This window comes from Dipodomys ordii, unplaced genomic scaffold, assembly GCF_000151885.1.
Source record: "Dipodomys ordii isolate 6190 unplaced genomic scaffold, Dord_2.0 Scaffold199, whole genome shotgun sequence".
Lineage (NCBI taxonomy): Eukaryota > Metazoa > Chordata > Mammalia > Rodentia > Heteromyidae > Dipodomys > Dipodomys ordii.
The window spans coordinates 1,320,091-1,334,646 of record NW_012267415.1 but is presented as its reverse complement, the minus strand read 5'-3'; the positions used below and the strand labels follow the sequence as shown (position 1 = coordinate 1,334,646).

The following is a 14,556-nucleotide window of genomic DNA, read 5'->3' as shown; positions in this document are numbered from 1 at the left end:
ATGCTTGGTAAGAAATGTACGCATTATCCTGCCCATGCAATTGTACCCCTCTGTACAGTATGTTCACAAATAAAATAAAATAAAATTAAAAAAAATTAAAAAAAAGAAATTCTGCCTAGTCTTAGAGTTTCCTTTATTGTTTTGTGTTCTTAGTCAAGCTTATTTTGTGTATATAAAGTTTTTCACACTATACTATGTGATAGACATAGATTGTAAAATTGTTACAACTCTGCTGCCTTTGAACACAGATCATCAATCACAAGTAACAATTTTTCATGTTGGATCTAATCAAGCTGGCTGTTGGTATTAAGGATATAAGACCCTAGAAGTTTTCTCTAAATGTCCTCTGCTGTTTATACCAAAAAAAGCAGTAATAAAGAGTGAATGTTTAAATTCCAAATTTCACAATATATTAGATTGGGTGCCTACTAGATGCTCACTATTACATTGAGACTTGTGCAATTTAAGTGAAAGAGACAAGGTAAGCTCTAGACCCAAGAAAGGAATATCTAAGGATATTTTTATAGCTAGTATTGAGAAAAATGCAGAATTTGGAATATCAAGGACCTCAGTGTATTAGCTTGTTGAAGCATCATTTGCCTAGCAAAAGGGAGATCTAGAGTTGAACCCCCAGGACAATTCAGGAGATGGGGGGTGAGGGGGTAAGGGAGGGAATGACTGAGAGAGGGAGAGGGAAAAAGAGGGAGAGAGGGAGGGAGGGTGAGTAGAGAGAACAAGGGAAGGAGAGGGACAGAGAGAGGGAGGGAGCAGGAGAGGAAGGAAGGGAGAGAGAAAGGAAGAGACATACATATAGACAAGCAGGCAGAGAGAGAAAGTCAGGAAGAGAGACAGAGATATACAGAGACAGAGAGACACAGAAAGAAACAGAAATACAAAGAGAGAGAAAGAGACAGATATATAGAGAAACAGAGACAGACACAGAGAGACACAGAAAAACAGAAACACAGAGAAACAGAAACATAGACAGAAGCAGAGATAGATATAAAGAAACAGAGACAGAGAGAAAGGAGGAGAAAAGAGGAGAGAAAAAGAAAACAATTTGGTATTTCAAAAACCAAGTAGAAAGGAAAAATTCTCAAATTGTACTTCTTATAGTGTATGTGCTGCTAAAATGGGCACATAATTGCAGTTCTTTTAAAGACAAAACTAATTATAACTATAATCAAAATCAAATGGCCATTCTGCTCTCATTTACGATAAAATTTCCTCATAATTTTAGTGTGCAACGGGAGTTTTGTTGCTTTACTTCAGTTTTTGAATACTCACACAAAGTTTGCTTGAATGAAAGATCAGTTTTCAGGACATACTGATTCTTAAAAATGTCCCTTAAAATGAACTACAACACAGACATTAAGAACAACTCTGCTAAATTTCTTTTTTTTTCTTTTTCTTTTCCTTTTTTTTTTTGTTGGTCATGGGGCTTGAACTCTGGGCCTGAATGCTGTCCCTCAGCTCTTCAGCTCAAGGCTAACACTCTACCACATAAGCTATTTCACCACTTCTGGTTTTCTGAGTGGTGTACCTGAGATAAGACTCTCATGGACTTTCCTGCCTAGGCTGGCTTTGAACGGTGATCCTCAGATCTCAGCCTTCTGAGTAGTTACGATTACAGGCATGAGCCACCGGCGCCCAGATCTACTAAATTTCTTTTAACTTTCATTAATACTTCAATTATTTTAATTAAGAGATTAATACTTTTCCAAGTGTTCTCAAGAGAAGAAAAAAGCCTAACTCCTCAGGTTTCTTTTTAACTTTTTTTTCTCCCTTAGTTTTCTTTTGCAGTTAAGAATCCCTCTACATTCTTCAATATACTGAATTATTTGGACATATTGAAGATATTTTAAAAGTTATGATTGCATACTTTTAGTGTTGACTAAAACAATACATAAATACCTTGCAAGTTTACAAACAAAATCTAAATTCATTTGAAATGAGAATACCCACACTGATTCACTAGTTCCTGGATTTATCAATCATTTGTTACCTACTTCCCTTAAAGAAGACTTGGGAAAAGAGAATTTCACATGAAATACTTAAGCATCAATTAGCTCTGGCACTGAGTTTAAAATTGCAGGAGGAAACTATTTTGATTTGAATGCCTACCTCACACAGCACAAAATAGTTATAATTTATAAAAGCATCAGGATACCAAGGTAAAAGGCTTTAAAACAAAAGACTGAAATATAATTCATTGACTAATGTGATGCCCAATGAAATTCTCTGTCACAACTGTGGTGAGATAGATACACCTTTTTGTGTCTTGTATTCACCTCACCTTCTCTCCCTCCCTCTGGAGAGCTTTTGAACTTGGATTTGACATCTCTGAAATTTATGCACTCTCTAAATGTAAAGAGGTTTTCTGTTCTAACAGCTTTAGCCTTACTTAGAGTTCAGGTCTAACTTAGATTAAAGAGTAGTTGAGACCTTAGAAATTCAGTGTTTGTTCTTGATCCCCCCCCCCTTTTTATGAGGTTGAGCTAAAAACCCCAAAGTGGGACATAATGGCTTTAGAGACAGGAAATATTCTTTATTCTTTTCCCCCTCTAATGCAAAAAGCCCACAAGGCTCTTTTGTAGAAAGCCCACAGTGCAAGTACTCTCTCAAAAGCCACCTTTTTCTTCTTAATAGCCTTAGAAGGAGACAGTGTTCAGAAAAGATGACAGCATCAAGTGTTGCTAATGTTAGACCCAGCAACAAGCTAAGTGGTTTATAGTAAGAAGTCCTGTGTACTATATGCACTTGACAAAATAGGAAATTTCTTTTCCGCCAATAAAATGTTTTCAAAGGTCATTGCCTCTCAAATTTCACAATAAACAATTTGTCACCAGAAAGGGGGGCAAATACAAGGTAGCTCTCTGAAAAGCCATGGTGAGAAATGATTATTATGACTTCCTGGAGAAAAGAGCCAAGGAAGGATAGGATATAGGATATCTGGATTATGGATGGGATGGGTGTGATGGACAGTGAGCTATCAGTATAAACAGGACTATGTCTTTCCAGACATTTGTATCTATAGAACAACATGTCCACTTTAGCCCACAGGAGCCGCAAATAAGAAAATATTTAGGGATGGGAAGGTGGCTCAGTGGTAGAGCGCTTGCCTTGGATGCATGAGGCCCTGGGTTCGATTCCTCAGCACCACATAAACAAAAAGAAAAAAGCCAGAAGTGGTGCTGTGGCTCAAGTGGTAGAGCACTAGCCTTGAGCTGAAGAGCTGAGGGACAGCACCCAGGCCCAGAGTTCAGGCCCCACGACCGGACCTCCCCCCCAAAAAAGAAAATATTTATCAAAATACAAAAAAAGCATAAAAACAATACATTCATCCCCAACAAACCCTGAGCATGTTCTGTCACAGGTACTATGTGCACTGTGAAGCATTATAGAGTTCTTAGTTTCTGCACAGGTATTACCCAGAAGGGAACAGAATCCTTCTATTTATCTGTTACAAGTTTTAAAGACCCTCGAAAGCGTAGGAGCTGAATTGTTGTTTTCTTCCATAGCACTCTCATTTAAGTTAAGAAGGACATCACATTTAAAGACACAGAGATGAAAACATATTCTCCCTTAATCAAGATACTAACTCCATAATTCTGAAATTTGACTTTCATTTCTTGGAATAGTTGAGAGACAAGGCAATATGATTCCTGTAAGTATGTCAGAAATAAAATATTTAGAGCATTATTTAAAGCCTACAATTAATATCAGCTAATAAACAACATTTGCTGTAAATATCAACATCTATTTCACATGATGAACTGTGAATGCTTACCTTGAACTGTCAGGGTAGCGGATGCTTCAGCTTTTCCAACCATATTTTCTGCGACACAAGTGTATGATCCCATGTCACTAGCCATCACCTTGCGAATTTTCAATGTATGATCATCGCGGATTTCATATCTAATGGAATTAAAAAAAAAACACTTAGCCAAGTGAACTTCTTCTTGACTTCTTCACTCCAGGAAAAAGAAATTAAAACATATAAAACAATGTGGCATTCCTAACTTTGCTGGCAAAAAAAGAGCTTTAGTTATTCTCTGTGTATGAACTGGCACGTCGTTTCCTACGGGAACTTTTATCAGGAGGAGCTGGCTTTTATATCCTCAGTGTACTGTGTTCACACTAAAATGACACTGATCATTTATTGAATTCTTGTAACAAACTTGATACACTTTTACAGTTTTGTATCTATAAATGTTCATGGCACATTTAAGAAGTATACTATCTCCATTTTGTAGATGAGGAAACGAATGTGATGTCCGGCGAGGTTAGCAGAAGAGTTGAAATCTGAACCCACTTGCATTTAGATTTCATTTGCCTTGTTTCTTTTTCACTTCCATCAACTGTCGAGCTCTCCTGAAGTTTTGAATTTATTCTTTTTTATTTTTTAAATATGTTTTTTATTGTTAACATACTGTACAGAGGGGTTACAATTACATGAGCAAGGTAAGGTGTACATTTCTTATCAAGCATTGTTGCCTCCTCCTTTGTTTTTCCCCTCCCATCCCTTCCCTCCCATCTCAGCAACTACACTCCTCCCTGCTCCCTGGCCCCCCACCTCGCCTAAATTGTAAAGTTCATTTTTCGACATAGCGTCTTGTACAGCTCATTGTTGCAATGGGTCAACTCATATCCCTGTTTAAACAATTTGTTTTTCCCCTCCCCTCCCCAAATTATACCAACATCAAATACAGTGAAAACAGGGGTTATACCGTGGGGGAGGGACATACAAAGCAACAAAAAAATCATCTTATAAATATGTTAGAAACAATTGCATGAAATCAAAAACAACTGAATACTCATCTTGGGGTTCATTTCACCTAACATCAACTTATCTGACCTTTTCTGCTTGTCTCAGACATATACTAGTTATTTCAAACAAGGAAAACCTATTCTAATTCATATACCTTTCCCAGAGATATATTAGCTCCCATAATATCTAATTTGACTGCCTACACAAATTGCACCTCAGTTTCATCTACATTTAACATTCATATTTCCAACTGGCTAATAATTAGACAACCCATTCAACACGCATCTACTATTGCATAGGTTAGATGAAATGTTCCTTTCATCTCCTAACACAACTCAGATTCCTCTTCTACAACTCTCTATCTGAATTCAGAATTCTATTTAACAAAGTCACTTAGTCTATCAGATTACCATCAACATTTTTTCTCTATTCAGTAGCTATCTTCACCTCATCTTCCAGGGCAAACAATTTCATGTCTCTTAACTGTGCAACTCTAACAATGGTGTTCAGGCCACTTGCCTTTTCCCAGAATAGTGTCACATCTATAGAATTAACAAGGGTATTTTTTCTGAAAAGTAGCCATGCGGATTATCATTGTCACACAATGATTTCGAAGTTCATTTTTATTATCTGCAGCCCTTGAGCAATCAGCCATACGATCTCCAAACTATTTCCACACATACGATTATTGCTCATACCCTGCTTATATGTGTCCACCCCACTAATATATGATGTTTTTTCTTTACTTGTGTGAATGTTGTGATGGGTATTTTCCTGGAATATTTACTCTCACTTATCAATTCGATATCTCTCTCCTTAAATGTTCCCAATTGGTTGCTAAATCTGTACTCATATGCTCAGATGTTAAGGTGATTCTGTATCTGTCAGTAAAGGTGTTCTTTTGTGAGCCTCTTGAGGGCTGGGGCTGCATGTGCCCAATGCTATCATCCTAAGATCTAGAAGGGTTTAGGATTGCTAAATGCACTTTTGCTGAATGAGTTAATACACATGTGCAGACAGCCTATTGACAATATCTGTATATTCTGCTTCCTTCCTTTATCCTTAGGCTTCCTTATTCCTGAGTCTGCTCTTAGCCAATTTAAGAGCTTGAAAGATCGAGAAACTTTTCTAATTTTCCACACTGATATTATAGCTGACAAAAAGAAAAAGTCCAGTTTTTAATTGGCTCAAGGTATTGCTTTTGACGTTGTAGTCCTATAGAAGAATAGCATTAACTGTGACTGAGCAACAAAGAAATCTATTAAAGGAATACTTTTACCCATTTTACAATGCACAAGCCAGGGTCATAAATTCAGGGTTCTTATATGAAAGTCTCAGAGAAAACATGGGAACCTCCTCATTTTAATGATCTTCAGTAACCTAGCCTGGCCCCTAAACAAGGTTCTATATATGCTCTTCAATTTAGGATGGACATATGTCCTAATAAACCCATTGAAAATAACAAGTCAAAATAGTAGTTGACACACCTGTACTTATTGAAAATTTTAGCTTCACAACATAGTGCACTAGAAAGAGCATTAGTTGATGGTAGGTATAAACAAAGGAGGAGGTAACAATGCTCGATAGGAAATGTACTCATTACCTTACTCATGTTACTGTAACCCCCCTTCACACTATTTTTACAATAAAAAACATAAAAAAGAAAGAACATTAGTTATTTCTCTTCCTGATCTTGTGGTCCTTTGCTTAGTTCAGCAACAACATAGTATTATACTACATACTGCTAGCCCAGGAACTGCTCTAAGTATAGCTTGTGCTTAAAGCATATGGCTTTCTTGTTGTAGTAAAGTCCAAATATTGTCAGGCCATTAAATAGAAATGAGGACCTGTCTAGGGAGTAGGTAATGGCATTAGTGATCTGATGAAATCAGAAAATCCACGGGGATGAATGACATGAAACCTTCCTCTATACCTGGCTTTGGGCAGCTCCCCATCATCTTTCCTCCATCGTACTGTAGGTACAGGGTCTCCACGGGCCTCACATTTAAACTCAGCACTGTCATCCACAGTTACCGCCAAGTTGCTAGGTCTCTTCACAAATGATGGTCTCTCTAAATGAATCAGAAAGAGTCATTTCAAGGTAAAAGGTAAATGAACCAAAAAACACTTAAGTTTGTTATTAGGACAGATACTTAGAAAATTATTCCACATCGTTCTCTGCTACTATAGATATTTTATTTTCTTTAGTACCTCCAAGTTCCCTTCCACATATGGACTATTTTATCTCCTGTGGGTTTACTGATTCTTCTAACCTCCTCCTCCACCCCTGAAATAGTGGGCTGTTAACATTTCTTTCTCCTTTGTAGAAAGACACCAAATAATTATAGGAATGCTTGTGCAGCAAGGTAAAGCTACACTTACCTAAAACAGTTAGCTCTGCTACCTCACTCTCCCGTTCTCCAACCATGTTGGTACCAACGCAAACATATTTGCCGGCATCGCTTTTACGGGTGTAAGTTATCATGAGTTTTCCTCCTCGTATCTTAGAAAAGAAAAAAAAAAGTTTGACATGGATACAATTAAATAGTTTTAGCTCTGTTTATGGACTAGATGTTTTCGATATATACTCTTTGCTGTATTGATAGCTGATAATTTGAAATGGAATTCATTCTAAATGTGTAATCCAACAAAACTAGTTTTTCTTACCTTTATTTCTGTTTTTGACATTATTTACTTAAGTGTAAAAATACAGAAAAATTGCAGAATATTTTGATTGGTAAGAAGATAAAAAGAAAAGGTAAATTCTTAAATACCAAATGAATAAAATGAATAATTTAATGTTTGTCAATTACAACTGATCTAAAGAAAACATACTCTATACTTGTAAGATGTGACAATAAACATTTCTTTGGTTAGTCAGTTTACCAGAGTTGCTTCAAAGGAGTATAAATTAATTGCTATACATAGCACAACTTGTCTTTTCCTTTAAAAAAATCCAAAAAACATGGGTCCCCCTCCCAAAGTACCTTTCTGGATACTTTAAGGGCAGTGACAAATGAATCCCAATGAATCATCTGGAAAGTCACAGCAAGACAATCTTATAAACATTCAATTGAGTAAAAATTAATTAAAAAATATTCTGAAATTAAACATGAATCAAAATGAGTATGTAAAAACTAGACTATCTTTTATTAGCACCAACCATATCTAATGATTTTGCAGGAGTACATACTCATGGAGGGATTGACCTTACAGTTACTCTGTACAATCTACCAATTATCAATGAAATAAAATAAAATAAAATAAAATGAATGGAAGAAGGAAAGGAGAGAAAGAAGAATGAAGGAAATAGTCTAACACATTTTTTTTCTATTATGGCAATCCTGAAGACTGAATCCAATGCTATATCTGCAGCCTACCAAACACATATTTTTTTCCATTTTTATGTTATCGAATTTATTCAAATAGTTTGTAAAGAAGAGACGTCCTTACTATTTTGGAATGACTAAATTACTTTAATGTAGACATCCAAACTAGATATTTTGGTCACATCAAAACAACCTAAATATCAACAAGGGAGTTTTAGTATCTATGGTTTTAGAAGTAGATGTTTGCTCAGCAGATTTAAAAAAAAAACAATGGTCAATGGATCTATATATAAATATATCAGATGTGATTTTTTTTCCTCTGGATTGTCTATCATTCACATCTGGGATAATAGCTGCAATCAATAACCACTCTGACCTTTGTTGACTGCAAACTACTGTTACAGGCAAAATCTAGTTTGACTTCCAATCTGAGGTATTTTCCTATGTCTCTTAGTGAACATCTAACAATTCAAATTATTTAGGAGGCCAAAGAATGGGGATTGAAAATTTGAGACAGGAGGAGACCACATATCAAACATCACAGAATAATGCCACATAAAACACATCAACCACAAACAGCAACAACAACAATAACAACAACAGCAAAGATAAGGTTATATTTTGTTTAAGTGGCAGACTGTTTGCATAGCAAGAGCAAGTTCCTGAATTCAAACATATATACTTTTATAGAAGTGGAAGACAGTTAAGTATGTTTTCATACATACTTAAAATTTCAAATAATACGAAGTAGAATATAACTTCTAAAAGTCAATTATGGTCAATGCTTCATGAAGATCATTTAAACTCTGAACATGCACATATATATATATATACATACTAGCATACATGTAGTAAATATATACACATATATAAATATGTAACAAAATTTTACTACAGAATAATGAATAGTAAGTAGAATCTTGTTATATGGAATTCTATAATTTACATTTTTCAACAAAAATAAGACATTTTGATATTTTTAATTTTTGAAGAATTAGTACAAAGATTTTTAGCATCAATTTCAATAGCATCATGATATTCCATTATATACCTTTACTATATCTTACAAAACTATTCCCTTACACATAGCATTTGTTTCCTTCATTCTCTTTAAACAACACTAAAATCAACTTTTTTGTGGGTATAAAAACATCGCAGCAAGTCTCAAAGTAATATTCTTAAATCAAATGTAGAACAAACAAGGCTATTGGTCCAGAGTAGTATTTTATGTTTTATGAGTTGTTTTATTGCATAAATACATCATTTAAATGGTGCTCTTTAATATAACCCTGCTGTTAGACTGCTGGGTTAAGTGTTATAATACTCTCTCTTTTCACTAAAGGGACCAAAGCTCAGAAAAATACAGTCTTTGCTCCTACACATCTCCACCACACTCATCTTCAAAATATGCTTTAATTATGCTTTTAAATGTCAGGTTCTCCTTCCTGACTATGAACTATATGCCAGAGGAGCATGTCCAATTCCTCTTCATAGCCCCAGAACCTGTCACAATGCCTAGTAAAAAAAATCTAGATTCTTGTGGGAGGAAAGTACCTTAGCAAATGTCACAAATCAAGTTGAAACAGGGCTTAAATTTTAGGCAAACTGTCTTTGGCTACACAAGTTACACAAATGACAACAAATGCACAGCGCACAAGACTGTTAATATAGTTACTCTGAATTTGATAAAAGGAGCTCTTGGGAGTTATAACAATTGGTGTATCACAACAGCAACTTGCTCCCAAGAAGATCTATGATGACTTTTTATCATGGAATTATTTTGAAATACTTACATAAGAAACATAGGTCCCATGGTATTCTTTTGCAATAATTAGTATATATATCTAGGATAATCTTAGTAGATGAGCAGAATAGCTCAATAACTATGTACATCTGATCACATAAGATGATGTTAAGCTAAATGAACTCTAAGACACAGATGGTTTTCTTTGTTGTTGTTGTTTTCATCGTACTATATGATTATTTTTGGTATGTTCTTTCCCTATGGTATATCTCCTGTTGTCACTGTATTTGATTTTGGTACCCTGGTACTGCATATCCAGTTATTTGAATTAGGGAAGGGAAGGGGAACAACAGAATGGTGAGACAAAGGACAAGGGGGACCCAATACAACAGCGACACTCACAGATAATATGTTGGAGGTGATCTGTATAACTTTGGGGTGGGGAAGTAAGGGGAGGGAAATAGGAGAAAAATGAGGGAAGGGGTAATAAATTTGACAACAAACGTACTTATTACCTTACTTATGTAACTGTAACCCCTCTGTACATCACCTTGACAATATAAAAAGCAAAAAGAAATACATAAACATTTCCAGTATTGTTTTTGGAAATAAATTCTTTACAACAAAAATGGGGCAATGTTTAGAACAAGCAGAAAAGGTAAAAAGCTATGTACATATGATCATGTAAGACGATGTTAAGTGAAATGAACCTCAAGTTAAAGATACAAGTGGTTTTTTCTTTCTTGTTATGGTTTTAACGTATTTATAATGTACTATGTGTTTTTTTTTTTGTTTCTTTGGTATGTTCTTACCCCATGGTAGAACCGTTGTTTTCAGTGTATTTGATTCTGGTGCCCTGTGTCTTGTACATATATTTTTCTAATTTGGGGAAGGGAAAAAACAAAATGCTTAAATAAGGATGCAGATTGACCCATTGTAGCAATGAGACATACAAGACACTGTTGAAAACGAACTTTACAACTTCCCTGGGGGGGAGGGGGAAGGAGTTGGGGAGGTAGGGAGGGAAGGAATAGTAGAGGAAAAACAAAGGAGGAGGTAACAATGCTCCATAGGAAATGTACTCACTACCTTACTCATATAGCAGTAACCCTTCTGTACAGTATTTTTACAATAAAAAACAAAACATAAATGAGGCAAAGTCTCTATTTCTGAAATAGAAATTAAGTGATCTGCGAGGTAGTCCTATGCGCTATTAATGATTCTATTACTTTGCACAACACATTGTGCTCCTTTCATGCCTTAGAATTTAACCTTGAAAATCCTTGCATGTGTAGGAAACCAATTCATTTACAGAAGGACTTACTCAATAATCAATCCAAGTAAGAGCAAAATAAGAAGAAACAAACATTTTAAACATTCTCTATGTTCTAAAACCCAATAACTCAATCTGACTTATCCACAACAAAAGAAAATTTCAGTAAAGGTTTTTAAACATATTCAAATATTTACAAAAGTGAGAGCCAAAGGGATACCATATAAATGATTTTCAACAGCAAATATTTATTTCTACAGCTTAAGAATAATGCAGGACTGATTTATTTTCACATATTTTAAATACGAAGTAATGTAGAGTTTTAAATCAATGTGGTTAAGCACAAATAGGATGCCAATTAACATTACATATTATAGTCCAATGCTTTATATTTTGAAAGAATTTCATACATATGGAGAAAAGAGAAATTTAGTTAACAAGACTTATAGTGATTGCCTGGAGATTCTCAGACATGGAACAATTCCAGTTGTGAGGTGAAAGGGAGGTAATAATAGCTGAGGTGAACGAAAATTCAAAGAGAGCTATAAAGTCCTTAAGAGTCTGTAGTAGACACCCTGTTATTACAGTCCCCAATTCTAGTAAATTGGCTCAATATGGGGAATTTTTACAACTCAATCTAGTAGGAGGCATGCTTTAAGGTACTATCAATGTTTCTGGTACTGAATAATAACAGGAAAACTGTTCCTATTACATGAAATTCCACTTTATAGCCTTCATTTATAATTAAATCATATGAACAGAATAATATGAAAGTAGCCTACTAGGCATTTTAAAGTATTTTCAGTATCATTTGTAAGTAGACAAACTCTAATTATATGGGTACCACTTCAACAAATGTTTCTCAAGAGATAGGTTTTTTTGTATGAATTATCTTTGGAAGCTTTTTACATTAGGATAAAGGATTTACAAAGGATTAAAAATACATATTTTTTGTGGTGTTCATGCACGTATAATTTCTATATTAATACAAAAATATCCCCTTTGGACTGAGACCTGAAAAATAATGTTAAGCTTACAAAACACAATTTTTCATATTTTGTATCAGCACCATTTAGTTGAACAGGAAATTTCACCTTGAGATGCAACATGTTTTGGCATTTTTCACCCTCTAACCCTCTATACTTCCTAAAATTCCCACAAGGATCTCATGTTCATTGCAGCACTTTTCATAACAATCATTCTATAAAACACTCCAGATGTCCTACAACTATCCAATAGAGAAAATGTGATATTTACATACAGTGGAGTATTAAAACATATTTTAGTGAGAAAAATGCAGCTTTCTTCTTGTTATAACAGCAAGTATATTAATCGCCAATAATTAAATAAGGTCAATTGGATTACACCATTGTTTTTTTCCACCCAGGGTATTCTTTACATAGATTACCTAGACCCAAAATAAAAATAGATACAAAAAGTAAAATCCTTAGGAAAGATTTCTAAACACCAGACATTCTTTTCTCTGAAAAGAATGAAGTATAGAAAAAAGAAAAGCAAGAAAAGTGAAGTAAGTATAGTCCATGGAGCCATTCTGCCTCTTACTTTTGGCATGTTTTTAATTCTCTTCTCTCTGCTTTCAATCTGTAACATGAAGATCCACTTAATGTCTACCTCCAACAATTTTATGAGGAATACAAAAGATAAGTCATATAAAAATATTTAGAAAATTATAGGCTGTGTATTTGGTATACACTGTATATTACAGTTATGTACTAATGATTCAAGTGATGCTTGCCTAATCAACAGCGATCTTCCTTTGTTAGGGCAAATCCAGCAGCTTTTTGAGACAAGGTCTCATTCTGTGGACTGAGATTCTGAGATTCTCCTGCCTCACAATCCAGAGAGCTAGAATAACAAGCATGCATTATCAGGTCTCAATAGTACCTTCAATTGAAATTAATTACAAATTTGTCACTGGTTTGGTAAGGAAAATGTGCATTCATACTAACACTGCAAAGCCTTCGAAACAAATAATTCTTATGCCTTCTTTGCTGTAACTATTTCCTCTCAAATAATTATTCTCAATGGGGGTAATCTTCCTCACCATGCCCTTGGATATCTGCAGCATCTGGAGATGTATATGATCGTTATACTTAACAGCTGGGGGCAATACTAGTATAAAATGAGTACAGACTATACAAGGTGCTGAACCTCTTACAAGGAACAATCCTCTGGAACAAAACATGGTGATTCACCTGGGACATGGTAGAGTATGCCTGCAGTCTCAGGTACCTTGAAGGCAGAGTTTGAGGCCAGCTTATGCAATGTTACTAGTGAGAGGTTCATCTCAAATGCAATAGGACGGCAAAGGGGCTGGAGTCATCTCTTAAGTGGTAGATGGCTTGCCTAGCAAACACAAAGCCCTGAATTCTAAGTCTAGCGTCAGAAACAGACAGACAGACAGACAGGTAGATAGGGAGATCATAGATAGATTCAAGATGCTAAATAGTGCTGAGATTTTAAATCTGTTGTAAATATCCTGGAAGTGTAAGGATAAACATTGGATAAAAATAATCACTCATGACATAAAATAGCCAAGACTTCTTGGATTGCTATGAATACCTTTCCATCACAAAAATGCTCCTCTGCATCACTAAAATACGTCATATTCTCATTGGCAGTGAGGCTAAGGTGCTCAAACAAAATGTTACAATTTCAGTGGAAGACCAAGTCCAATTAAGCCTAGGGAAAATTTCTTTCTCCTCAGAGATAACAGAGAGAGAAATTTATAAAACTGAAGGAATATGCAACAAAGTAGGGTAAATGGAGGATAAAATGTAATGGGGATAAGATAGTAAACTTCAATTCCTATAAAGTCAAATTGAATTTGTCATGATAGAAATGCCTGAATTGAAATGGAACTATCCAAAAGTCAAACCTCTATTTCCTATAGTTCCTGATATGGAAGACATGGTAGCCTGTTCTGTTCAATAAACAAAGTAGAAACAACACAGTATTATAACTTTGATCAAATCCACACATCAGCTTTCAAGCACTTCCTACTATTAGTAATCACCACTTTATGCAGAAACAAAGAACAATATTAATGGTAAATGTAGGATGATTTTATATCTTCAAAACCAGTCTGCCTCTGGGTCAAACAAAAATTGACATTTCCTTTCTCTACATAGAAAAGGAATTTTTTTCTGACACCAGAAAACACTATAAATGTGAAAATACAAGCTAAGAAATATTTCTTGGCAGGTGTCTTCCTGCAGCTGGATTTGACAGCCAAATTGTAAACCTATCAAAAACTAGTTTGTATAATGATCAGACGCAAAGTTAAACACTGAACTGTAGCTACGCTACTTCAATTAACATAATCCTGAAATAGAGAAGCAGAACTTGCTAAACTTTCGGACAATATCCTGGCATCCAGCCTGTGTTTAACACACACACACACACACACACACACACA

The 14,556-nt window shown here is 35.1% G+C and overlaps 1 protein-coding gene across 3 annotated transcripts in view; it reads right to left on the bottom strand.

Moving 5' to 3' along the window:
• Window positions 1-14,556, bottom strand: part of Robo1 (roundabout, axon guidance receptor, homolog 1 (Drosophila)) — an 829,689-nt gene that overhangs the window by 106,444 nt on the left and 708,689 nt on the right. For all 3 annotated transcript variants that reach the window (XM_013034895.1, XM_013034896.1, XM_013034897.1), the window contains 3 exons: window positions 7,154-7,274; window positions 6,705-6,843; window positions 3,791-3,918 (listed from right to left, as the gene is read on the bottom strand). In XM_013034895.1, the coding sequence (XP_012890349.1) occupies window positions 3,791-3,918; window positions 6,705-6,843; window positions 7,154-7,274 (388 nt within the window). The remainder of the gene's footprint in view (window positions 1-3,790; window positions 3,919-6,704; window positions 6,844-7,153; window positions 7,275-14,556) is intronic.